This window comes from Ogataea polymorpha (assembly GCF_001664045.1).
Source record: "Ogataea polymorpha strain NCYC 495 leu1.1 chromosome Unknown OGAPOscaffold_5, whole genome shotgun sequence".
In the NCBI taxonomy this organism is placed as follows: Eukaryota; Fungi; Ascomycota; class Pichiomycetes; order Pichiales; family Pichiaceae; genus Ogataea; species Ogataea polymorpha.
The window spans coordinates 505,835-530,935 of NW_017264702.1; the positions used below are offsets into that span (position 1 = coordinate 505,835).

General features: G+C 49.1%; 14 protein-coding genes across 14 annotated transcripts; 8 read left to right on the forward strand and 6 right to left on the reverse strand.

The window, feature by feature from the left end:
* The first annotated feature begins 10 nt into the window (after nt 1-10).
* On the forward strand, nt 11-2,207 carry OGAPODRAFT_16837 (uncharacterized protein). The gene has a single exon (XM_018354697.1). The coding sequence runs from the start codon at nt 33-35 to the stop codon at nt 1,911-1,913; it is 1,881 nt and encodes a 626-aa protein (XP_018209865.1). The 5' UTR covers nt 11-32; the 3' UTR covers nt 1,914-2,207.
* Nucleotides 13-6,002, reverse strand: OGAPODRAFT_77158 (uncharacterized protein). The gene has a single exon (XM_018356284.1). The coding sequence runs from the start codon at nt 5,894-5,896 to the stop codon at nt 4,151-4,153; it is 1,746 nt and encodes a 581-aa protein (XP_018209866.1). The 5' UTR covers nt 5,897-6,002; the 3' UTR covers nt 13-4,150.
* On the forward strand, nt 2,473-4,095 carry OGAPODRAFT_13736 (low affinity glucose transporter; the record flags this gene model as incomplete). Its single annotated transcript, XM_018353382.1, has 1 exon — nt 2,473-4,095. One exon carries the CDS (start codon nt 2,473-2,475, stop codon nt 4,093-4,095), a length of 1,623 nt encoding a protein of 540 aa, XP_018209867.1.
* Nucleotides 6,003-6,861: 859 nt separating the features above from the next.
* OGAPODRAFT_16838 (uncharacterized protein) lies at nt 6,862-7,513 on the forward strand. Its single transcript, XM_018354698.1, has one exon. It carries the CDS (start codon nt 6,928-6,930, stop codon nt 7,489-7,491), a length of 564 nt encoding a protein of 187 aa, XP_018209868.1. The 5' UTR covers nt 6,862-6,927; the 3' UTR covers nt 7,492-7,513.
* Nucleotides 7,514-7,534: 21 nt separating this feature from the next.
* Nucleotides 7,535-8,242, reverse strand: OGAPODRAFT_94764 (uncharacterized protein; the record flags this gene model as incomplete). Its single annotated transcript, XM_018357613.1, has 1 exon — nt 7,535-8,242. One exon carries the CDS (start codon nt 8,240-8,242, stop codon nt 7,535-7,537), a length of 708 nt encoding a protein of 235 aa, XP_018209869.1.
* A 35-nt stretch (nt 8,243-8,277) lies between these two features.
* On the reverse strand, nt 8,278-9,510 carry OGAPODRAFT_94765 (uncharacterized protein; the record flags this gene model as incomplete). The annotated part of the gene is made up of 1 exon (XM_018357614.1): nt 8,278-9,510. One exon carries the CDS (start codon nt 9,508-9,510, stop codon nt 8,290-8,292), a length of 1,221 nt encoding a protein of 406 aa, XP_018209870.1. The 3' UTR covers nt 8,278-8,289.
* A 421-nt stretch (nt 9,511-9,931) lies between these two features.
* On the forward strand, nt 9,932-10,550 carry OGAPODRAFT_77161 (uncharacterized protein; the record flags this gene model as incomplete). Its single annotated transcript, XM_018356285.1, has 1 exon — nt 9,932-10,550. One exon carries the CDS (start codon nt 9,932-9,934, stop codon nt 10,451-10,453), a length of 522 nt encoding a protein of 173 aa, XP_018209871.1. The 3' UTR covers nt 10,454-10,550.
* Nucleotides 10,551-10,631: 81 nt separating this feature from the next.
* Nucleotides 10,632-13,284, forward strand: OGAPODRAFT_16839 (uncharacterized protein). The gene has a single exon (XM_018354699.1). It carries the CDS (start codon nt 10,693-10,695, stop codon nt 13,207-13,209), a length of 2,517 nt encoding a protein of 838 aa, XP_018209872.1. The 5' UTR covers nt 10,632-10,692; the 3' UTR covers nt 13,210-13,284.
* Nucleotides 13,285-13,320: 36 nt separating this feature from the next.
* Nucleotides 13,321-18,048, forward strand: OGAPODRAFT_82986 (uncharacterized protein; the record flags this gene model as incomplete). Its single annotated transcript, XM_018356668.1, has 1 exon — nt 13,321-18,048. The coding sequence occupies one exon, from the start codon at nt 13,321-13,323 to the stop codon at nt 15,868-15,870; it is 2,550 nt and encodes an 849-aa protein (XP_018209873.1). The 3' UTR covers nt 15,871-18,048.
* Nucleotides 13,339-18,058, reverse strand: OGAPODRAFT_94769 (uncharacterized protein; the record flags this gene model as incomplete). Its single annotated transcript, XM_018357615.1, has 1 exon — nt 13,339-18,058. The coding sequence occupies one exon, from the start codon at nt 18,056-18,058 to the stop codon at nt 15,908-15,910; it is 2,151 nt and encodes a 716-aa protein (XP_018209874.1). The 3' UTR covers nt 13,339-15,907.
* Nucleotides 18,059-18,227: 169 nt separating this feature from the next.
* Nucleotides 18,228-18,694, forward strand: OGAPODRAFT_13744 (uncharacterized protein; the record flags this gene model as incomplete). Its single annotated transcript, XM_018353383.1, has 2 exons — nt 18,228-18,263; nt 18,347-18,694. The coding sequence occupies 2 exons, from the start codon at nt 18,228-18,230 to the stop codon at nt 18,692-18,694; spliced, it is 384 nt and encodes a 127-aa protein (XP_018209875.1).
* On the reverse strand, nt 18,295-21,380 carry OGAPODRAFT_16840 (uncharacterized protein). The gene has a single exon (XM_018354700.1). The coding sequence runs from the start codon at nt 21,304-21,306 to the stop codon at nt 18,724-18,726; it is 2,583 nt and encodes an 860-aa protein (XP_018209876.1). The 5' UTR covers nt 21,307-21,380; the 3' UTR covers nt 18,295-18,723.
* A 1,152-nt stretch (nt 21,381-22,532) lies between these two features.
* On the forward strand, nt 22,533-25,029 carry OGAPODRAFT_101391 (uncharacterized protein; the record flags this gene model as incomplete). Its single annotated transcript, XM_018353038.1, has 1 exon — nt 22,533-25,029. The coding sequence occupies one exon, from the start codon at nt 22,533-22,535 to the stop codon at nt 23,886-23,888; it is 1,356 nt and encodes a 451-aa protein (XP_018209877.1). The 3' UTR covers nt 23,889-25,029.
* Nucleotides 22,537-25,080, reverse strand: OGAPODRAFT_94773 (uncharacterized protein; the record flags this gene model as incomplete). Its single annotated transcript, XM_018357616.1, has 1 exon — nt 22,537-25,080. One exon carries the CDS (start codon nt 25,078-25,080, stop codon nt 24,190-24,192), a length of 891 nt encoding a protein of 296 aa, XP_018209878.1. The 3' UTR covers nt 22,537-24,189.
* Nucleotides 25,081-25,101: the final 21 nt, after the last annotated feature.

Below are 25,101 nucleotides of genomic sequence, written 5' to 3' on the forward strand. Positions count from 1 at the left end.
TCTTATCTTTTTTAATTATTTCTTACTAATACATGGACGGCTTTGAGGATCAGCCGTTATTGGGTCTGTCAGCCGGCCACAAAAAGTCACTGGGACTTCGATATAGGCTCAGAACCAAGCTTGTTGTCACGGCAGTTGCCCTTATGGCGCTGTTTGTTGTCTATCTGTCGTGGCCATCCCACTACAAACCTCCCGATCTGCCAAAATATCCAGCCCATGTCCCCTTTATCGGCGGCCCTACTTGGAATCCGCAGACGAACTTGACGGCACGCGGCTCCCATGGGGGTGTGGCGTCAGACTCTGCCCTCTGTTCGCAGCTGGGGGTCGAAATCCTCAAGAAAGGGGGGTTTGCTGCCGACGCAGCTGTCACCACTTGTTTGTGCATAGGAGCCACAAATACCATGTTTTCGGCAGGAATTGGCGGCGGCGCGTTCATCACCACCAGGAAACATGGCGAGGACGGCGCTGTGTCGATCGACGCGCGCGAGATGGCCCCTGCAAAGGCGCACAAGGACATGTTCAACGGCCGTGAGGTGTTGTCAAAGTTTGGAGGTCTTGCCGTGGCCATTCCAGGCGAGCTGCAAGGGTTATATGAGCTGCACAGACTGCACGGCTCGGGAAAGGTCAGCTGGGAGGAGCTGATCATGCCCGTTGTGGACATCCTGGAAGGCGGGTTCGAGGTGAACGAGCTGCTGGGGTTGGCACTGTCGGCGTACAAGTCGTATTTCCACGACTACAGGCGCGACTGGGAATTTGTGTTCAAAGACGGCCGTCTACTGCGGCCGGGCGAGCTGATGAGACGTCCGCAGCTGGCGGCAACGCTGCGCCAGGTTGCGCAGAACGGCTCGGCAACCATCTTCTACGACCCCCACGGGCCGATTGCTCCTCATCTTGCCCGCCAGGTGCAACGGATGGGCGGCGTGCTGCAGGCTGAGGACTTTGCACGGTACCAGGCCGTCATCGAGCCGGCACTCGTGATGAACAATTTTTCGCGGCGCCCACTGGACATATATACGAGCTCTGGGGCGTCGTCAGGACTGGCGTTGCTTTCCGGGCTCAAAATCATAGACACATTTGAGCCGGCAAAGAATAAAGACTTTGCGGTGAGAGAGTCGCACCGGCTGGTGGAGACAATGAAGTGGCTTGCGAGTGTGCGGAGCAACTTGGGAGACGTTGGGGTTTTGAGCGATAACAAAACGGCCCGGGAGTTCCGCGATGCACGGTATTCGCGGCTCGCCAGCGAGGAGTGGTGTGGTGCCACTGCTGGGAAAATCAACGACAACAGGACACTTCCATGGCAGGCGTACGAGCCCGCATATCAGCCCAACGAGCCGCACGGAACTTCGCACCTGAGCGTGGTGGACAGATACCACAATGCGGTGAGTCTCACCACTACTGTGAATTTACTCTTTGGTTCGCTGGTGCACGACCCTGTGACCGGAATAATTTTGAATGACGAGATGGATGATTTTTCCATACCAACGTCGAAAAACGCATTTGGGCTGCAGCCTTCGGTGTACAACTACATCGAGCCGTTCAAGAGGCCGCTGTCGTCGACATCGCCGAGCATCGTCGTGGACCGGGCAACGGGCAAGGTGGACATGGTGATTGGAGCGGCCGGTGGCTCCCGCATTACCACGGCAGTTCTGGAGGCATTGGTCAGAACATACCACTACGACATGGGGTTGGTGGAGACGATTGCGTTTCCGCGGCTACACCACCAGCTGCTTCCGGAGACCTTATATGTGGAAAACCCAGCAAGAGAGGAGTTTGTGCAGGGCATGAAACAATTAGGGCATTCTGTGGAGATGATAGACCACTCGACTGCGATGAACGGGATTCGGTTGCAAAATGACACCATTACGGCGCTGAGCGATTATTGGCGGAAGCTGGGCCAAGCCGTTTGTTATTAACACGTCGGAATAACGTTATGTCGACTCGTGGCGCGGGAAGTCGCCCCATACCCAAAAAGAAACACGGAGAACAATAGAATTGCCTTAGACTGCGCTGCAGATCCGGAAAATTTTGCAGGGGAAAACAAAAACCACTCCACTCTTTGTAGGCGGAAAAATCGGGGGGTAATGAGGGAGAGACGTGGGGCGCGGGGACAACATCCACCCGTTTTTTTTCTGTTCGGCATGACGTACGTTTAATTTGCAGCTAGTAATACAAGGACACCTGTTACAGAGAGCAGCAACAGAGCTTGGGAAGGTAGAGCTAGGATGTGCCTATGGACTTCCAAAAGACGGGAGTAATTACTCGGCTTTCCCGCAACCCCGTTGAATTCGAGCAGAATGGAAAAAGTTTTTCCGGAACAGTCTCCCCACCCGGGATTCTGCGTTCTCCGTCATGCATGTAAAAGAAAACCAGACAATTAAAAAAGTTTTTCCGAAAATTGCAGAATACGCAACAGCAAATAAGGTATAAATATGGCCCTTTCTCCCTAGTTTTATTCTCTGTTCAAAAATACAAATGTCTAACGCGGATCAACAATCCAAAAAATCTGATATTGGCTCTGTCACGCCTCCTCCGGAGAACGTGTACGAGGACCAAGCACACAACAAGGCAACCTTGCCTGAACATCAGGATATCAGTACCGGAAAGAGCGCCATGCAATATCTCGGTACAGGTTTGCTCTGTTCTCTGATCGCTTTCGGTGGTTTCGTCTTCGGATGGGATACCGGTACCATTTCTGGTTTCGTTAACATGCCAGACTTCAAAAACCGTTTCGGTCAAATTAACGGTGAAGGCGAGCGTTACTTGTCCAACGTGAGAACCGGTTTAATGATCTCCATCTTCAACATCGGTTGTGCTCTCGGTGGTCTGACTCTTGGTAGGCTTGCAGACTCGAAAGGTAGAAAAGTCGGTATCATGCTGACGATGATTGTTTACATTGTTGGTATTGTCATCCAGATCGCCTCGATTACTTCGTGGGTGCAGTTTTTCATCGGCAGAATCATTTCTGGTCTGGCCGTCGGTTCCGTTTCTGTGCTGTGTCCGATGTTCATCTCTGAGACCTCGCCAAAGGAGATTAGAGGTGCTCTCGTTTCCAGCTACCAGCTTATGATCACTCTTGGTATCTTCCTTGGTTACTGCACGACCTACGGTACATACCACAACTACGACGACTCGAGACAGTGGAGAATTCCATTGGGACTGTGTTTTGCATGGGCCCTGCTGATGATCTTTGGTATGACGTTCATGCCTGAGTCTCCAAGATACCTGATCGAGAAAGACAGGCTCGAGGACGCCAAGAGGTCGATTGCCAAGGTCAACAAGGTGGAAATCGACTCCGAATTTGTCGAGCACGAGGCCGCCATCATTCTGAACTCCATTGAGATCGAGCGCCAGGCCGGCTCTGCGTCGTGGGGCGAGCTGTTCACTGGTAAGCCAAAGATTTTCTACAGACTGTTTGTTGGTGTGATCTTGCAATCCTTGCAGCAACTGTCTGGTGACAACTATTTCTTCTACTACGGTACCACCATTTTCAAGTCTGTGGGTCTGACCGACTCGTTCGAGACCTCGATTGTTCTTGGTGTTGTCAACTTTGCCTCCACGATCGGCTCGCTGTTTGTTGTTGACCGGTTCGGAAGAAGATTCACTTTGATTGGCGGTGGTATCGGTATGGCCGTGTGTTTGGTCATTTTCGCAGCCATCGGAACCAAGATTCTGTACAAGGGCGAGTTTGGCGTGGATCCAAACCAGAGTGTGGGAGACGCCATGATTTTCCTCTCGTGTCTGTACATCTTCTTCTTCGCCACCACCTGGGGACCATGTGTCTTTGTCGTTGTTTCCGAGACCTACCCACTGAGAATTAGACAGAAGGGTATGGGTATTGCCCAGTCTGCCAACTGGCTGTGGGGATTCCTGATCGCCTTCTTCACTCCATTTATCACGAACGCCATTCACTTTGCATATGGATTTGTCTTCTTCGGCTGCGTGGTCTTCTCCATCTTCTTTGTGTTTGCCTTTGTTCCAGAGACCAAGGGCCTGACTTTGGAGGAAGTCGACCAGCTGTACATCGACTACACTCCGGGTCTTGCATTTATGACCAGCTTCCACAAAACGCAGCACGACTCCACTGAAAAGGTCTAATGTATACTAATACGACTTGATGAATATAGAAAGATTTTATTGACTGATAGATAAATTAATTTTTCTTGCTCCACCCAAGAAGCGTAGCTTGCCGTGCGTCATGTTTGGCAGACTTGGTCCGTTTGGACGGCCTGCCGGCGTCTCCACTGCTGCCGCGTTTTTCCCGGCCATGCAGCAGCCGCTCGCCATAACTCTGCTTGTTGAGCGTGCTATCCAGCATCTTGGCATAGTGGTAGTCCTCGTGCTCTGTCCGCTCGCTTGCAGGCATTTCGCGCCCGCACTGCAGACAGATGTAATTCTCGCCTGTAACAGCCCTTGGCGGTTCCTCCTGCTCCCTCCTCGGACCACTTTTAATCATCTCGTCGATCCGCGAGTACCCGCTGAGTTCCTGGAACCCGCTCAACGCCAGTCCTCCGTGCGTGCTCGGAAACATGGGCCCGTGGCGCTGGGCGTCCCAGTTCTCCTCTAGCTCCTTCAATAACTTCAAACTCAGCTCGTGGCACTTGCGGCGGATCTCGTCCAGATCGCGAATGATCGGAAACGTGCACTGTCGCGAGCATGTCACGTTGGCGCGGTTGCGCATGTACAGAGTCAGCTTGGTCGGACGTCGTTTGGCGTCGTTTTCGTCGTCCAGCTCCTGCAAACGCAGAACGAGGTCCACAATAAACACTTTGAACCAGTCCAGTATATCCTCCGGCTTGCTCACAGAGTTACCGCGGAAGTTCTTGTGCGAGCCCATCGATTTGACGTCAGTGCGCTGCTTGATTGGCTGGCGCATCTCGCCACGAACCATCCTATACAGTCTCTCAGCCAGCTGAGGATCTCTGAGTTCGCGCGTGAGATCTGCCAAACTGAAGTTATCTCTGATATAACGTATCTCGCGGCTGCCAGGATCAGCTTGTAAGGTCTCCAAAATCTGACGGCCAATCTTGCCGCCCATGGACCAGAAATCCGTGAGACTGAAGTTATCGAAAAAGTTATCGATCGCCCTGTTGAAAACCGTGGTCTGCTCGTTGGGCTTTTTGAAGTCGCTCGCCAGCTTTGCCACCGTCTTGACCCGACCAACGCCAAAAGACGTGGTATAACCCATCTCCTTCTTGAGTTTGCGCCGCAGCTCGTACCCCAGCAACGAGCCTATCATCATAGCAATGTCGTCCCAGTCGCTCACAATGACGGCGTCGTTTTCCACCGGAATGAAAACCCCATGTGTCTCCTCCAGCTCAGGCGGCAGCTTGTCTGGAATCGGAGGCAGCATTGTGTCCCTGGGGTTTTCTGGGATTTCTCGCAGCGACGGGAATAACTCCATCATTTTGCGGTGCACCATCCGCCCGAGGTCCAAAAAACACTCGTCCACACTGGCCTTCTCCACGGAATCGCAAAACCCTTTGAAAAACCGCATCATTTTGCGACTCTCACGTCTGTACGGCTCCAAAGAAACTTTATGATCCACCGGCTCTGGCAAATAGTCCACATACTTCCAGACGTCCTCTCCTTTCTTGAAAACGGCTGTGTGGGCCACGACAACATCGGGACACTTGAGTCTTGCTGTCTGGAGCGAGTCCATGCGACTTATGCCGTACTCGCGAGCAGCATAAGAAACGGCAATTAAAGAGTTCCATTGCAGACAAACGACGGGGTCCTGCGGCGTCAAACCCAGCCTGATCTGCTCGTACTGGGCAAAGTAGGCGTTGATGTCGATGTGGCCAATCACGCTGAGCGGCGAGTCGGTTGAGCGTTCCACATTGTTCAGATCCAGCAGGTTTTGATAAGTGTAGCTGGAATTGGATGGAACAATAAGCATGGTGTGGGGGGTGATTAAGTTTTTCCTGGTGGTGAAAATATTTCTTAAGCAAAAAATATTCAACCACTTGCTGTGTATAACCTGAAAATGTATGTATCTGTGATGACAAGCTGTCGCCCCAAACGGAGTCCATATGACGATTCGATTTTATGCCAAACACACTGAAAATTCTGAGACACATACTAACGATTAGATATTTTGTGCTTTTCGAGAAAGAGTAGTTTTGCGGCGGCCAAGGCCGCCGGTTCGCGCTAATGATGATCAACCATGCTAATCATGAGCCTCTGGCTGGGATTAACACGAATTAATCTGAAGCGGTATAAATAATTCCAATAGCGATGATCGTTTCCATTTATTTTTATTTACATTGTAATTTTTTTTCCAGTTTTTGTGCTGTCACCATGCTTGTTCCTCGAGAAGAAATCGCAAACGCCGCGGGGCAGCAGCCGGCAGCCGTTTCTTTTGGAGAGCTTGCTCTCCCTCTCCCGTACAAGTGTCTTCTGCTTGTCACAGCAGGTGTCTGGCTCTGGTACCTGAACTTGCGTGTATGCTACGCATGCAAGATCGACACGGTCCAGGTTCTCAAGTTGAGCGGAACTGACAACCTCAGGCTCGTGAGAGAAAGTCTCAATGTCGCATACAAAGTCTCCTTTACGAACCTTTTGAATTACAGCATCTACCTCCTCTTTGTGTCTAACGAACGGTACTTCACAGGACTCGAATACCTCCCTCTGTTGGGCATTCTGCTGACGTTCGGAACGCTCGTGTGGCCGTCTGGCACTCAGTCACCGGGAGGAAAACGATTTTTTGAGACAGTGCGTCGCATATGCGTCGGAAACATCGACATTCCTCACAGAAATAACGATATTTTGTTGGCTGATACATTTACGTCGTACACCAAGGTGCTCGTCGATTTTCTAGTGTATGTGACAGCCCTGGCTCTTGGCTACCAAACTCTGCCATCGCCAAACATCAAACAGGAGCTCACGAAGGACCACTTGAAAATATACAATCTCGACATCTTGCTGTCGATGTATCCGTCCCTGATCCGGCTGAAGCAGTGTTTGCACGAGTACGAACAGAGCAGACGCAGAAATAAGCAGCATCTGCTGAACGCAATCAAGTACTCGTCTGCGTTCTTGCCCCTCTTTGCCAATATTCTCATCCGGTCCAATATGACTGGTCTGGGGATCTGGTATCTTGCCGTGTTCATTAATTCGTGCTACACTTTCTTCTGGGACGTGCATTACGACTGGAATTTCGAGTTGTTCATGAGATTTCTGTCCAACAAGCGCGGCCTGCCGCTGCTGCGCCACAAGCTTGTGTACACCTCCACGTTCTACTACCTCGCCATTTTCATCGACCTCCAGCTGCGATTCGTTTGGGTCTACAGGCTCCTGTACGCCGATCTTCTTCCGTACAAAGAGTACTCATTTGTGGCCACCATTTTGAGCTCCTTGTACGTCAACGAGACGGGCAACTTTGTTCTCGAGATCCTTGAGATCTTTAGAAGATGGGTCTGGGTGTTCCTCAAGATCGAGACAGAGTATCTGAAATCAGCGACCGAGCTGGACCTCGAGTTGCAAAGTATGTAGATATAACATTAGAGTTATACACTGAAAGATATGCATCAACTTACTACTTTCTGCGCTCCTTGAGAGTTTGGATCCTTCTCTCCACCTTGCTCAGGTATCTGAACTTTTTCTTTCTCTTTTTGGGCTTCTCGTCGGCTCCCACCAAACGGGCGTACTTCTTGGCCCGCTCGATCGACTGTTCCAGCACTTCTTCGGCCTTTTGCAGATCAACGCGATTTTTTCGCGCCAGCTCCATCAGATCGATCTGATTAGGGTTTTCAATGGCTTCCACCTCCACGGTAGATACGCCAGGAACAGGCGCGTCTGAGTCGTCGACCTCGTACTTTTGCTTTAATATTCCCTTTTTGCCAGCCTCGGCGTTGCACTCTTCGTCAGACGCTGACCGCTGCGAGTCAAACCCGGTCCATTGTTCCTCCTTGTCCTCACTGCCCTCTTGTTCGCTCTGCTCGCTCTCTTCGTCGTCAGAAGCCTGAATCTTCAGCGCCTCATTCAGCTCCTGCAGCCGTTTTTGGACTTGTTGTCTGCGCTCCTCACGGATTCGCTGTCGCTCCTCCAGCCGTGCTTTACGCTCCTGCTCTTGATTGTATTCCTGAGCCTTCTTTTTCCTTTGAAGCTTTCTCTTGTGAAATCCGGTCAGATACTGCACTCTAGAGTCCTTGTCAAACACAACCTCCTCCACGCGGTTGGCCTGCTTCCGCTTCTGAGCATATTTCTTACCCCCGGTAAGAATCTCCCTGTTGGGCCGTGCCATGAAAAATAATTAAATTTTTTTTTGTATTAATTAATCTGAATCATTATTTAATCTTGAAATTTATAGCTCCCGCTCGCCATGGTGATCGATCCGCCACGGTAAGAGCCACGCTTCATTTTATTCTTGTTCTTTGTGAAATCCTTGCCCCTCACCTTGCCAAGTCGCTCGTTGGCCTGCTCTCCCCAAGTGCCAGCGGCACCCTTGTATGTATTATCCATTAGAGCCTTGTCTTCGAACGCAACCTTTTCTTTCTCAATGCGCGAGAAATGTTTGCGCTGGCCAGGCTTCAGGCTCTCGACCGGAGCTGGTATTGGCGACTTCGAGTCTCTGGAAGATTCGCTAGGGCTGTCTGGTTGCGAAGCAGTGGAGGACGACGAAGGAGAGTCTGCTCCAGACTTGCTTCTTTTGGATGAAGGCTCGTTGAAATTTTTCTTGCGCTTCTTGGTGTTTTCGGACTCGGACTCACTGTCGGACTCGGAGTCAGAGCTTGAGTCGGAGTCGGAACCCGAAGTTGAGCCAGCTTGAGAGCCAGCATCTGAGTCCGAGACTGAACTATCGGAACTGGAGTCTGAACTGTCAGATTCAGAGTCAGAATCCGAGCTGTCTGAGTCCGAATCTGAGTCCGAGCTGTCCGAATCTGAGCTCTCGGAGTCGGATCTGTCAGAGCTAGAGCTGTCAGAGCTAGAGCTGTCAGAATCGGAGCTAGAGCTGTCAGAATCGGAGCTAGAGCTACCAGAGTCGGAGTTAGAGCTACCAGAGTCGGAGCTGGAGTCTGAATCTGAGCTTGAGTCTGAATCTGAGTCTGAATCTGAGCTTGAGTCTGAATCTGAGTCTGAATCTGAGCTTGAGTCTGAATCTGAGTCTGAGCTAGAGTCTGAGCTCGACCCATCACTGTCAGAGCTGGAATCAGAGCTAGAGCCAGAGCCAGCCTCCCTGGCCGATTCGTCATCGGAGCTATTCTCCGAAGCTTCATCCGACTCGGAATCCGAGCTAGAGCTTGAATCACTGCTGGAATTCGAATCATCTTCAGAATCGGAGCTGGAATCGCTGTCTGATTCCGAGCTGCTGGATTCACCATCGGAGCTCGACTCCAAAGAAGAATCGTCCTGAGAGCCCTCCGTGCTCTCTACCCATTTATCCTCTAATTTTCCCTCGACTTCGGTTATTTTGCCCTTAGCCTCCTTGCGTAGAGCACTTTCGGCCTTTTTGTAGCCGTTACGCTTCAAGTAGTCAGCAACGTAGGAGATAATCTCTTCTTCGCCAGGCATAGATTGGTAAAGAAAATTTGAAAAAATTAAAAATTTGCGCACGACCCTGTCAAATGGATGGGGGCACTGTTAAACGAGTTGCGGTCAAGCAGGTTGGTAGTTGCTAGCCGACAGCAGAATTACTAGACAACAATTGCTGAAATAGTTGATCTGACCAAAATGTTGTAGCTGATCGTTAACAGCTCTGCATTGTAAGCTCACCTTTAAATTAGGAGTTTTCCTGGCCACCGGCCCAAATTTCATGACTCTTGAACCGCTCCAATTCGTAGCAGTCGGCCATCCGCTTGCGTTTCCACCCAAGCCAGCTAGCTGCGTCCTCCTTCTTGGGCTGTGCCATGCCTGGTCCTCGACAAGCAAAATGTTGCACGCCTCCTTACACCGATACAAATGGAAAAAAACATGCCTTCTTTGTTTTTTTGCCATGACTGAGAGAAAGATCATTATCATCACGTCGGACGGCGACAAGTTCCCGGTGGAGCGCAAGGTCGCCGAAAAGAGTATTTTGATCAAGAATATGCTGAAAAACTTGTTGCCTGCGGAAGAGGAAGAGGAAGACGACGAGGACGAGGACGAGCCCATCGAGGTTCCAACTCAGAACGTTCGTTCCGCAGTGATGAAGAACATTCTTGAGTGGTGTGACCACTACAAAGACTACAACTTCCCGGACGACGAGCAGGACGACGATTCGAAAAAAAGCGCCCCAATTGACGCCTGGGACAAGAACTTCCTCAATGTCGACCAGGAGATGTTGTACGAGATCATTCTTGCTGCCAATTACCTCAACATCAAGCCGCTGCTGAACGCCGGATGCAAGGTTGTGGCGGAGATGATCCGCGGCAAGTCTCCTGAGGAGATCCGCAAGACTTTCAACATAGTTAACGATTTCACACCAGAGGAGGAGGCAGCAATCAGACGTGAAAATGAATGGGCCGAGGACCGTTGATTGCACTTGCTTATTCTCCCGCTTATGTCCAGTCAAATAATGCGCGTCAACGTCCCTGGCTACAGCTTCTGTAGAGTCTCTTAATTTTGAACTTGGGGTATATATATTTTTTTTATTGCGCTTTTATTGTATGAATGACATCTGAGTCTTCAAAATCCACGCCCCGAGGAGCCAGCTTGAGAATTAAAAACTTTCTCAACAAGCGGAAGAGCCATTCGTCGGTGTCCAGCGCAGGCTCCATGCCTTCCAAGAATCCGAGGCCGGAATCGAACGCCGACGTAAGCCCTACTGGTTCATTCTTGGTTCTTCCCACCATCTCGCCAATTACTCCCAACGACTCCTTATCGCGCCTCAAGTCGAAAATCAAAGAGCACACAAGGACCGAAAGCGAGGAGGATGACGATGTGGACGTTGAAGAAATAGAGTCCTCGTCAACCAGATCCACAGCCTCCGTCCCAAACCGTACCAGTCGGTCGCTAAAAAGGCATGTGTCCCACAAATCAGATTCGTCGGCAGGTGCACGGTCCATCACTAAGTCCAAAGTTGGCACGGGGATTTTGGAGAGTTTGATGCATTCCTTCAATCTGCGATCCCAGACAAACTTGCACGAGAACCCGCCTACTCTGAGCCCGTCAGCGGAACAAGAACACCATCACAGTCCGTCGCCCGTCGAGAATATCGAGTTCAGGCCCATCAAGACCTCTGTGCTTAGTTCGCTGGGCAAAGGCTCCTTGACACTCGATTATTTCCCCAAACCCGCCGGTTCCGAACCTCAGGAGCCACCGTTCTCCGCCATAGGTAGCGGCAGCACCAACCAAACGAACGCCAACACCCTTGTTGACCCTACAACAGCCACCACTCAGCCAACGTCTCCCAATACCAACACGCCCGTGGAAGAGGCCCCAAGCTCCTCTAGAAACCTTACGCTCACCAGGAGAACGCTCTCTCCTAGCTCGATCAAGAAGTCGGTGAGTGCGAACGCGCTGTACACGTTGAGCTCGCACAACAATAGCAGCATTCTGGAAGAGGACGGAGCCACCCACAACAGACGTTCTAGACAGCCAAAAGAAAGACGCCGGCCTACTGTCAGTGACACTCAGCTGAGCCGCCACACCACAAATGTAGTATACAACGAAGAAGATCTCGAGGCCCGCAAGAAACGGCTTGAAGAACAGCTGGATATCAAGATCCCCAGCCAGAAGCGCCAAGACTCGTTCCACCAGATGTTTCCGGAAATTCCTCCATCAGAAATATTCATTGAGGACTACACCTGTGCGTACCGCAAAGACGTGTTGATTCATGGCCGCATGTACGTGAGCGAAAACCACATCAGCTTTCACTCAAACCTCATTGGGCTGATTACTCATTTCACCATCACGTTGAGTAAAGTGCTCACCATCAAGAAAAAGAAAACCGTTGGTATTCCCAATGCCCTCGAGTTCGGCACTCTGCACGACAAGTACACCTTCGCTTCGTTTATTTCCAGAGACTCGACGTACGAGCTGCTGGTGAAGATCTGGTCGTCGCTGCTGTCGGGCTCCAATCTCAACACTGTGGACCTGGACTTCACCACCTCTGAGGTGGACTCTGACGATCCCGAGTCTGAGGAGAGCGATGACCCTGACGCGGTGAAAATGTCTCGTCACGGAACCTTGCCAAGCAAAACCATCAAGACCACGAAGGAGTCTTATCTGGACTCTGGAAACGACAGCGACGTGTCCGACAAGGAGAACATGATTACAGACGACGAGCCAGAAATTAACGATAATTCTGAGAGCCGCACATTCAGAGGAATACCCTACGATGGCCCGTTGCATCACGAACCAACAAGCAATGCGTACTCTTCGGAGTCGGGAGACGTCGAGATCGTCAACGATACGATTTCGGCGCCTGTCGGGGCAGTATATTCGCTTTTATTTGGCCAAGATACCATGTTTTTGAAAAATGTCTTGAAAATACAGAAAAACACAGACATCTCGGAGATCCCTGCCTTTGATGAGTCTACAAAGAAAAGAACGTACTCATACACCAAGCCGCTCAATGGCCCAGTTGGCCCCAAACAGACCAAATGTAACGTGGAGGAAGAAATCGAGCGCTGCGATTTCAATTCGAGCTGTCTCGTGACCCAGATAACAGACACCCCAGACGTGCCCTCCGGCAACTCATTCCACGTGAAGACACGCATCTATTTGAGTTGGGGCGACAACAACTGTTGCAGAATATACGTTGTGACGTCCGTTGTCTGGAGCGGCAAGTCGTGGATCAAAAGTGCTGTCGAAAAAGGTACCATCTCAGGACAGAAAGAATCTCTGGGCATTCTGGTAAAGGAACTGAAGAAGCGCATGGAGGCTGGAACTCCCTTTTCTGTCTCGATCAAAAAGAGGAGGTCGATTTCTGATAAGAAACGGAAGGAGGTCGAGGAGCGCGAAGAGATCCCCTCGGTTTCGCAGACTGCTCTACAGCATATGCCGAAAGACAGGGTTCTTGCTCAGCTGGATCTCAAGACGGTGCTGCTGATAATTCTGATCCTCCTTATTCTGTGGGACAAGTTTACACGCCCAAATGTCGACCACAGGCACAGGGCTCTCGACGACCAGATATACATGACGAGCCAGGCAGACTTATGGAACTGGATCGACCAGCGCCAGAATAGCCTTTCTGTCGACCAGTACCCGGAAATTGGTGCCCAACAGCTGAAGGAGGTGATCAGGGTGGTGGAGAAACGACTCGAAAGTCTGAAGAACTCGGCCACATAATTACTCTGCTACAAGTAAGCTGCTCTGTCCCAAAATATATATTATTCTAGCAGTATACATGGCTGTGCTGCACTTAAAAAAAAAATCACTTTTATATCACACTTATTACTAATGGCAACGGAGTCTGAGATTTATGACGAGGACGATATATTCGATTCGGATGATTCGTACTCGTCTGGCTCAGACTATGAGTTGAGTAAACAAGCCGTGCGGTCGAAGAAGAGAAATTTGCAGTTGGAAAAGAAGGCAAATGACGCTAAGGAGGCAATACGCAACATTGAGAAGACGGCGAAGGACACGAAATTCGACGACTCCGAACTTGTGACTATCTCCATGGCGCGGCCACCAGACTTTGTGCCCGATTCCGTTTCTGCTGTGTTTGGAAAAGCAGATTTTTCGTACTTGAAGCTGAAACCAGATCATGCGGCCAGACCTATATGGATCAGCCCGCTCGACGGCAAAATCTTCTTGGAAGGGCTATCACCTCTTTCAGAACAGGCACAGGATTTTTTGGTGACCATTGCAGAGCCTGTGAGTCGTCCAAGCTTCATCCACGAATACAGAATCACTACACATTCGCTGTATGCGGCAGTTTCTGTTGGACTTGAGACAGACGATATTATATCTGTTTTGAGCCGACTCTCAAAGGTGCCGTTGGCGTCATCTGTTGTCAACTTTATCAAGCAGGCCACGGTTTCTTACGGTAAGGTGAAGCTGGTTTTGAAACACAACAGGTACTTTGTGGAAAGTCCACAGGCGGATATTTTGCAGATGCTTCTGAAAGATGAGGTGATTGGAAAATTGCGGATCCAGAGTAGCGAGACGACGGTGACGATGAGTGACGGTTTGGTGATCACCAAGCCTGCGCAAAAGGGCGACTTGGTGATTCCAGGCACCGAGGAAAGCAAAAAACGAGAACAGGAAAAAAAGGACGAGCAAGTCAAGACAGAAGAGCAGCCGCTTGCAGCCGACAACGGTGCTCAGGATGAAAATCTGGAAAATATATTTGCCACAGTGATTGGCGACGCAGGCGAAGAAGAGGACGACGATACGGTGCACTCGTTTGAAATTGCGCATGAATCTGTTGAAATCGTTAAAAAACGTTGTCAGGAGATTGACTACCCGATGTTGGAAGAATATGATTTCAGAAATGATACCCAAAACCCGGATCTGGAGATTGACCTCAAACCGTCGACTCAAATCAGACCGTACCAGGAAAAGTCACTGAGTAAGATGTTTGGTAACGGACGTGCCAGGTCTGGAATTATTGTGCTTCCCTGCGGAGCGGGAAAGACTCTGGTCGGAATCACGGCTGCCTGTACAATCCGTAAGTCGGTTATTGTGCTCTGTACGTCCTCTGTTTCCGTGATGCAATGGAGACAGCAATTTCTGCAATGGTGCACAATTCAACCCGAGAACGTTGCTGTGTTCACGTCTGAAAACAAGGAGATGTTTTCAGGAGACGCCGGGCTAGTGGTTTCGACGTACTCCATGGTTGCCAATACCAGAAACCGTTCTTACGACGCCCAAAAAGTGATGGATTTCCTTACGTCTCGTGAGTGGGGATTTATCATTCTGGACGAGGTGCACGTCGTTCCCGCTGCCATGTTCCGTCGAGTCGTCACGACCATTGCTGCGCATGCAAAACTGGGTCTCACGGCTACGCTGGTCCGTGAGGACGAGAAGATCTCCGATTTGAACTTCCTCATTGGTCCAAAGCTCTACGAGGCCAACTGGATGGAGCTTTCGCAAAAAGGACACATTGCCAATGTCCAGTGTGCAGAAGTTTGGTGTCCAATGACCTCAGAATTTTATCAGGAGTATCTGAGAGAAAGCGCGCGCAAAAGGATGCTTCTCTACATCATGAATCCTACAAAGTTCCAGGCCTGTCAGTTCCTGATCCACTACCACGAAAAACGTGGAGACAAAATTATTGTCTTTTCAGATAATGTCTACGCTTTGCAAGAATATGCACTCAAGCTTGGAAAACCGTTCATTTATGGTTCCACGCCACAGCAAGAGAGAATGAACATCTTACAAAACTTTCAGTACAATGATCAGGTCAACACGATTTTCCTGTCGAAAGTCGGAGATACCTCCATTGACCTGCCCGAAGCCACTTGCCTGATCCAAATTTCGTCTCATTATGGTTCCAGAAGACAGGAAGCCCAGCGATTGGGCAGAATTCTGCGAGCTAAACGGAGAAACGACGAAGGTTTCAACGCATTTTTTTACAGTCTCGTTTCCAAAGACACTCAGGAAATGTATTATTCCACCAAAAGACAGGCGTTCTTGGTTGATCAGGGTTACGCATTCAAAATCATCACGCATCTTCACGGAATGGAGAACTTGCCGAACCTCGCATACTCGACGGCCAAGGAACGCCGCGAACTTCTTCAGGAGGTGCTGCTGAAGAATGAAGACGTAGCAGGCATTGAATTGGGCGAAGATTCCGAAAACCTTGTTGGTAACGGAGTCCCTAAAAAACTGAAGAACACCTCCAAGGCAGTGAAGAACCAAGGATCGCTGGCCGGTCTGGCTGGAGGTGAAGACATGGCTTATGTCGAGTATTCCAAGAGTAAGGCTAAAGAAGTTGCTCACCACCCGTTCTTCCAGAGAAACTACTACAAAAAGAACAAGAGAAAGAAGCAGAATCAATAGGTCAATCGCCATTCTCGCTAATATACAATTTATTAATTCACACGTATTTGAGTTTGCTCAGCTCGATGTGCTCTTGGTACTCGTTCACAATCTTGGTGTTCATCGATTCCAAGCTGGCGGTGATATCGTTCTTGAAGTTGAGAGTTTGGTTCATACAGTCTCCGATTCTATGGAAAAATGAAAAGTATTGGTACTTCAAATCGCTCTTAAACTTGTCAAGCTCTGCCTTGGCCTTAAAGTGTCTGGCTTCCACGGCCTTGCGGTCGGCCAGCATTCTCTTCTGTAGGTTTCTGATTGTGCTTTGGTCGGCCTCCACTTCAGCGTCTTTGGTTGACAGCTCGTATTCCAGTTGTTCTTTGGTGTCCTTGTCAATTGCTTGGAAGCTGGCGAGCTCAGACTCCAAGTCGTGGATCGCATACTCTTTGGCCGTCAGCTCTTGCTGTTGGCTATCAAGCTGTTCATGCAATTTGATCAAGGTGTCCTGGTTCTTACGGTGAGCTTCCACCAAATCGTATTTCAAGACGGTGAGGTTAGTTCTAACATTCAATTCTTTGAGTTGAGGTATAATCTCATCCGGCTTCCTACCAAGTTTCGAGTCATCATTTATCACTTCCTCCGTGAATCCGGTGATGGTTATCTGTGGTAATTCTTTGAACGTGATCGAATGAAGCAGGTTATACATGTAAGAGTTGTACGAGTCGATAAGCTTCTCTAATCCTTCGTAGGCTTTTCTTAAACTCAAGAATTTCTCGTTGACAGTCTTTTGGACCGAGTTGCTCTTGTCGACCACGGAATCGATATCTTTTGCCAGTTGGGAGCGCTCTCTGTGCATCATTTCTATGGCCTGAACAGTGAAGTTTTTCGAACTGAGGCCCGAAAGAATCTGGGATTTGGCCTCTTCAGACTTTGCAAGCTTCTCCTTGATAGATTCAATGTCTTTTTCGATCTTCATGATAGTGGTAGGCCACTTGAGCTTCTTTTGCATCTGGGCATCAATGAACGCTTGGTACCGAGACACATCAAGCTCTAACAGTCTTGACTTTTCATGATTAGCACGCATCTTTGCCTCCTGAGTTGAAAGGTTTTCAACCTTACTGTTCAGCTCATTGTTTTCCTCCTCGATAGAATGTAACCTCTGAGTCACCTCTTTCAAAAACCCGTGATATTCCTTCTCCATCTCCTTGTAATATGAGTCGAAGTTGGAGCCACCGGTTGACATATACAGTTTGTACGATTTCAGAGCATATTTGGTGAAAAGTTTATCAACGAGATCCTGCTCTCTCATCACAACAGAGTCATTAATGGAATCGTCATAAAGGAACGAGTTGTTCTGAGGCAAACTTTGCGCTTCTTGGAAATTGTCCAGGTCAACCGTATCGAGATTAAGGCTTTCACCAACAAGTTGGCGCAACCAGTAAAGCATACCCAAAAAAACATGCCAATTAGAGCCACCCACGGCACTTATCTGTGATTTGTTTATGGTGTCCAAATACGGATACTCCAAGAACTTCAACAGAGAATACACTTCTTGCTCAATCGAACGCAGGAATTTGTACCCTGGATCGATCTTTTTGTAAAGCCATTGGAACATGAGCACAAAGTCTTTTTGCGTGGGGTTTTTCAAAGTCTTGTTGGTCAAGGGATGTTTCATCTCAATGTCAAACTTGTTGGTAGACAAAAATGCATACAGTTCCTGTTGCATCTTGAGCTGGAAATTGCGATCCCGTAGTGGACGTGGGTCTCTGGGTTGAGTTGGTGTCATATAATGGGCACCTGGAGTATTCACCACGGAGTTCTCAAACAGTCTGCCATTAGACGATGGAGGAGGCTGATGCTGAGCCAAAGATCTGCGTCTGTTTACGCTTCCAGGAGCAGGAATTCCTGTTCTGGTAAGGGATCTTTGCACAAGATCTTGCACGCTGGGAGCGTGTTGCGAAAGGCCGAACGAGCTTTGTCTCTTTTGAGCACTAGGCTGGTTGAGCAGTCTTGGAGCGCCGATGTTGACATTCTTTGGCAGTAAGCTTAGCCTTTTGCGCTTCATAGAGGAGGCAGATGGTATGTTAGTGTCCAGGTCCGAGAGTATGTTTGTTGTTCCATTAAAATACTGGCCTGTTTGCTGTTGACTAAAGTTGGTGGAAAAAGACTGTCTTTTCCTCGGAACCGACGACTCCAAATGGTATTCAGACATGACAGACGCAAAAATAGCCGGTTGCAGCGCTATATATATTCCTTTGGAGAAACGGTGTAAAGAACGTTTTGTTTACTTTTATGTTTTGTTTTGGTTTTATTTTTGCGACACAAAAAAATGAGCTGGGGCTGACATAATCAAACGAAAAAAGTTAGGAATTATACATATCATGGCCATTGGACAACTGCCCAAGAAGCCTAAATTGGTAAGTGGAATAATCTCAGCTACTAACTCCAGGCAAACCTTATAAACTTCCGTGTGCGAGTGACCACACTGGATACCTCACAGTTCACAGGAACCCTCTTATCTTTTGACTCGCACATGAATTTAGTTCTGGCAGATGCAGAGGAGTTTAGACTGACAAAGCGGTCTAAAAAACAGCTTCGCGAGCAAAAAGCTGTTGATGCGGATGAATCAGGGATAAGCGAAGAAAAACGGTTACTGGGATTGGTGATTTTGCGCGGAGAAACGGTGGTCTCGATTGTGGTAGAGGCAGGTCCTAATTTGGCGAGTACAAAACCTGCTCTGCGACTAAACAAGGGTAAAGGATCAGTCAAGCCGCTCAAGACGCTGGACGGAGTCAAGACGGTGCGGCCCGCAGGTGTCACCAAGCCACGCAGTCTCAAAAGAAAATGAAAAGCTAATTTATGTACCCAATGTTCCATCTATAAATACAGCGAAGCACAGAAAACGATGTCTCGTTTGATTTTTTCTTGAGCCTCACCCATCTTCATATGTAGTTCAGAGTCACCCACGATAAGAGCACAATTCATCACCACACGACACACTTCATCTAATCTTGTGATGACTCTGACGATCGTTCCTTCTGCTTCGTTTTCGTCGTTGCTCAGTTCCATGATATCCTTGAACGACTGTCCTCTGGCCCATTCGTAAACGACGTTCACCAACCCAAACCGGTTGTTTTCAAGGAACTGTTCTTCTTCTGCTGTCAATATGATCTTGTTCTCGTTGGACACCTTCATCACCTGCTCCACGATTTCCACTATCTTGTCTTTTCCACTCTCCAGGCGTGGCGTGCACAAAGGAGCTGGGCCCTCTTCGTTTCCCCGTTTTCCATCATACACAAAGCACGAAAGCAAAGCCACAATTTCCTCGCTGGTAAACGTTCCCAAAATGTTCTCGAAAACGAGTTCGGTAACAATCAACTCAAAGCCGAAATTGATCTCACAAGCAACGCGTCCTTTTAGCGTGACCGTCAGCTGGTCATTGACAAATCCCAGCTGTTTCAAAACCTCCAAACGTTGCTCGTAGTCAGGCAAAAGCTCCAGGTTCTCCTCGCTCATCAGACTTCTCAAAGATTCTATGCGTTTCTCAATGTTCTTGCGGTTCATGAAAGTTGGATATTCTGCTTCGACAAGTGAGTCAAACTTTTCGTCAGCAAAGCAATTCATCACCGTATCCCGCAGCTCATCGATGCGTGTCAAGATATCAATCATATTTGGGTTCTGGAATGCAGTCCAGTCCAGCTCACCCCATTTACGTTGGTATCGAAGAAGCTGGCCCACCTCCGTCTTGAAACCACTGATACTTTTAGGGTCCTTGTTAATGATGCCATTGATATAGGACCGCACAGAGTATGCGCCAACAAACTCTATGTCACTAAGAGAAACATCGATGAATTTGAAATTGGTGCCCGCTTTCCACTTGCTAAAGAACTTTGCCACATAAGGCTGACCAAAATTGGTCGTATACACACAATTGAACTGGTTCTTAGAACTTTGTTGGACATCCAAAGTCAAAAGAGTTATTTTGTCGTCACCGTTGCTCCATCTAGCCGTCACAGCAGGATATGACTGGTTTGTGTCACGGTCACGGTAAACAACAAGACGTCCGACCTTGAGTCGCTTTTGGTAGTACAACAGCTTCATACTCTCCTGCACAAGATCGCCATACTGTTCCTTCATTTCCTCCATCGTTTCGTAGAATAGGTTAAGTTTGGCGTTGTCTTCCTCGGAAATGTTTTGCTTTTTCAGATCCTTGAGCTGCTTTTCAAGCTTGGCAATCTCAATTTCATGTTCAGGCAGCAGCGATTGAGTTGTATTCTCACCAAAAGATCTTTTGATCATCTCCTCCACTCTCAATGCCTCTATACGAAGCAGGTTTAAAATCATGTTATATGTGAGTCTAAATTTCGATGATAGCTTTGTAGCAGTACCCATGGTCACCTCTTTGAATGAAAATTCCTCCAGCGGTTGGTTGTAAGCCATCACAATCACAGTACCCGTGCTATCCAATCCACGGCGACCTGCGCGGCCTGACATCTGCGTGAATTCACCAGGAAGCAGGTTTCTGTATCCTGTTCCGTCATGCTTCCGCAATTCGCTAAAAACGACAGTTCTTGTTGGGAGGTTAAGTCCCATGGCAAAGGTCTCCGTTGCAAAAAGGACCTTGATAAGGGTCTTGGAAAATAGAATCTCAATGATTTCTTTCACGATCGGCAAAAGACCACCGTGATGAACCGCAATACCCCGAGAAAGCATTTCACGGACTTTGAGGATCTGAGGCAGCTCCCGATCTTCCTTTTTAAGTCTGGAAACAGCTTTGTCAATGAACATATGGATTTGTGACGCCTCCTTAGCGGTGCAGAAATTCACTCCTCGCAAAGTGTCTGCGTATTCTTCACAACGTTTCTTGGAGAACACAAAGATGACTGCCGGCATGAGGTCTTTCTTTTGCAAGAACGTCACCAGATTGTGCCACGAGTTCTTGTTTGGCCCGTCTCTTTTGAACATTTTTCCTGACATTGTTGAGCCTCCACGGGCCCCTCCACGGCCGCCTCTCGCACCACCTCGTGCTCCGCCGCGAACCACAGCCCCGCCTTTTCCCTTGGCGTTACTCTCAGGAACATCCTTCTTCTTGAGAAGCTTGTCCTCGTGCAATCTGAAATTCTTCTGCTGGAAAGATCCGTTAGCATCAATTAGCTTAAAAATATCGTCCTTGGCCCACACAAATATTTCCAACGGCACAGGACGCTTGGACGTCGAAATGACGTAAATGTCTTTCTGTCTGGTACGCCCGACCCACGAAGCAAATTCATAGGTATTTGGAACCGTGGCAGAAAGCAACACAACCTTAATGTGCTCGGGAAGCATAATGATGACCTCTTCCCAAACCACTCCTCTTTCTATATCGTTGACGTAGTGGACCTCGTCGAAAATGACAAACTCCACGTCTCTAATCAGATCTGCGCCTCTATAAAGCATGGAACGCAGAATCTCAGTTGTCATAATCAGACAGTTTGCCTCGGGATTGATTTGGACATCACCGGTGATGACTCCCACGTCAACGTCGTCGAAACTCTCCTTGAAGTCTCTGAATTTTTGGTTACTCAGTGCTTTGATCGGCGACGTGTAGATCGTTTTCGTCATGTTTCTGTTTGCCAACGCAATAGCGTACTCGGCAACGACAGTCTTACCAGCGGAAGTATGAGCAGCCACAAAGACAGAGTCGTTTTTTTCGAGATGGTAGACCGCCTCTTTCTGGAAGGTATCCAGCTCAAAAGGCCATGTCCGTGCTGGATTGGGGACAAGCTCGTCAAAATTGGGAATTGCGTGGTTCACATCCACAACGTGCGCCCACTCGCGTTTAGGAGGAAGAGCAGGCTTCCTTTTTGACGGCCTGGGGAGCATACTGGCAGGAATGAATTTTGAGATTTCGTCTTCCACGTCGGATTCCTGAATAATCTCCGGCTCTTGATCTTGGACCTGCTCTTGCTCGTCGCTCGCCTGCTTTTGTTCCAGCTCTGTCAGATCTGTATGCGCACCGTCCTTTAGTGCCAAACCGCGACTTAAGCCCTGCGGAATGTCCAGCAGTCCGTTTTCGTCTCTGTGAAGAAATCTCGTAGAGTCCTTGGGCTCCTCGTTGGCAGAAAGTCCTCCAGGCTGGAAGGGCAAAAACCCCGAGTTTCCTTTGATCGCGTCGTCCTTACCACCGAATTTCCGTTTGACAGAGAGTGACGTCACGGCAGAGTTACCAGACTCCAAAATGGTGCGGTCGAAAGTCTCCTTGTAGGAAACGATGGATCCCTCAATGCCGCTTCGCTGGAAACGGACAGTGGTCCGTTTAAGTGTTGGAGGAATCGTCAACATGGAACGGTAGAACCGTTCTCTGTCCTGCGGGCCAGCTTCTGGCACTTGTTGGAATTTATCCAGCAAATCCCATGGCAGCTCATTGGTGGGAGAAAGGTACGCTCTCTTGATATCAGCTAGAACACCTTCTTCAGACACAGGAGGCGGAGGAGTGGCTGTCTTGGTAGTTGGATCGAGCCAGTCATCATTGTCTTTGGGTCCAACTTTCAAATCATGGAGCACATCCAGCAGCTGAGCAGTCATAATTCAAACGGCCGCCGTCAAAAGTAAAATTAAGCACTATGACCTAAAAACAATAATTGTCTTGTATGGTTGATATTTTTTGGCCGTTTATTTATTTTTGGCTCTCTGCTTTTCCCACTCCAATGCCCCTCTACACTGTTTCGCACGTTGACAACCTGCGTGTGTGCGTGGTGATGGTTGGTCTGCCTGCTCGTGGCAAGTCGTTTATCTCGCACAAGATTGTGCGGTACTTGTCCTGGCTCTCGGTCAAGACAAGGGTGTTTAGCGTGTCTTCGTACCGTCGGGAGGAGTACAGAGAACAGCCTTCTGCGGACTTTTTCAACCCAAACAACGAAGAAAGCAAGGTGATCCGTGAACAGGCCAACATTGATGCGATAAAAGACGTCATCAAGTGGATGAACGAGGAGGACGGATGTGTGGCTATTCTGGACGGTTCCAACGTGACGAAGCAGAAACGAGCAATGGTCGCGCAGACCCTGAGAGACAACAAGGTGGAGCCGCTGTTTCTGGAAAGCTTCTGTGACGACGAGGCGATCGTCAAGTCGAATATAATGGACATCAACTCCACGTCCCCAGATTATGCCGGTAAGCCGCCCGGCTATGCGTTGGAGGATATCCTCACGAAAATCAAGTACTACGAGACACACTACGAGCCGATGGACCTAGTGGATGAAAAAGAGCTGAGCTTCATCAAACTGATCAACGTCAACTCGCAGATCATCATCAACAAGATAGCGAGCTACTTGGAGAGCAGAATCGCCTACTATATTATGAACCTGCACATCAAACCGCGCTACATATGGCTGTCGCGCCACGGCGAGTCGCAGTACAACCTTGAAGGTAAGATTGGGGGCGATGCAGACCTGAGTGAACGGGGAATGAAGTACGCTCGGAAGCTCAAAGACCTGGTGGAAAACTACATTCCCAACCACGACAAGCTCGAGGTCTGGACCTCGACTTTGAGGAGAACGCAGCAGACAGCGCAGTTTCTGCCAAATCCCAAGAAACAGTGGAAAGCTCTGGACGAGCTTGACGCTGGGTCGTGCGATGGCCTGACATACGAGGAGATCGCACAGAGATTCCCTGAGGATTTTGCAGCACGTGACGAAAATAAGTTCGAGTACCGGTACAGAGGAGGGGAATCCTACAGAGACGTTATCCAGCGCCTAGAGCCTATCATTATGGAACTGGAGAACCAGGAGAACGTGCTTGTGATCACGCACCAGGCGGTGTTGAGATGTATCTATGCATATTTCATGAATTCCCCGCAGGAAAAGTCGCCGTGGATGTCGATTCCCTTGCACACACTTATTCGCCTCGAGCCGCGCGCGTACGGCACAAACGTCACGCGCATCAAGGCCAACATCCCTGCCGTATCCACGTACAAAGAGAAAGGCACGTCCAAGCTGGGGGAATCGCAGGACTCGGCCCATGTCATGGCCGGCGAGGTCATCACGAGCGATGTTGCAAATCAATGAGAGCACTGGAATCGCCTGAATTTCTGTCTAGTAATGGAATCATGAGCAATGAGACGCTTTGACAGGTATGCGTCCGCTTGACGAGCATATACTCCACCAGCTGCAACAGCGGTCTCTTCACTGTTCGGGAATAGAGCCATTGGAGCTTGCTGGGAAACTTTGCCAGGTTCCTTGGTGGCAGCGTAGTGTAGAAGTATTTTATTCCGTCCCGGCTGATTGCATACTTGCAATATACCGAGGATGTATGGCCCATAGACTGGAAAAGCTGGTGGAATTACGGTCTATTATTTACATGCAGCGGTTATCTAGTTTTGACCAATTTGCGCCCAGTCTCTCTCTCCAGTCCTTTGAGCGCTCTCCACAGCCCCTGAACCTCTTTCTCCTCCGGCTGGCCACACCCGACCCAGCGGATCCGGAACGAGTCGTCGATCAGATACACGTATCCGGCATATGTGTTTGTCATTAGCAGTTTTTCGCGGTCCTCTCGCGACAGAACCGCGTCTCTGAGTGCGACTAAAAATTTGTCGTGCTGCGATTCTGGGACCTCGGCTCTGAGCTTGCGTGGGGTCACGTACGTGTGGACAAAATGGTTCGACCATTTCTCACTCAGCAACAGCTCCACAATCTGGGATTGTGGGAAGGCCTTCTGGAATTCGTCGATGCCGGTCTTCGACAGATAGTTGTCGTCCGAGCCGGGGATCTTGAAATAATCGGCTACCATCTCTTTGCCAGAGTCGGCAGAGTATACTTTGAGCACCGTCACCTTGGCCTGCTGGAGCACATCCATGAGCTCGACGTTTTGCTCGCGCAGCGTGCGAGCCCGGAAATTGGGGAAAAAAAGCGACTTGTCTTTCTTGAAGTATGAAACAGGAGCCTCGAAGAGCCTGCCCTTGGTCTTCATGTAGACATGAAAATCGTACATTCCTCCGTATGCAAGATCTTTCTGGATTTTGTCGACTCGTGTGCGTCTTGTGATCCCGTCGAAGTAGAAATCCCAGATTCTCTTGGGCACATTGAGGTTTTCCTTTGTGAGCCATTTCTTTCGTGGGAGATCTCTCAGATGCACCGGGGGCTTTTCAAAGCCAACCGGCTTGGTCACCTTGAAAAATCTGTGTGGTTTTGGTACTATTTTGGAGACGCTTTCTCCCAAATTGCCAAAGAAGGAGGCATGCCGTTTGAATATTAGACTCATTAATATTTTTTTATTTTTTTC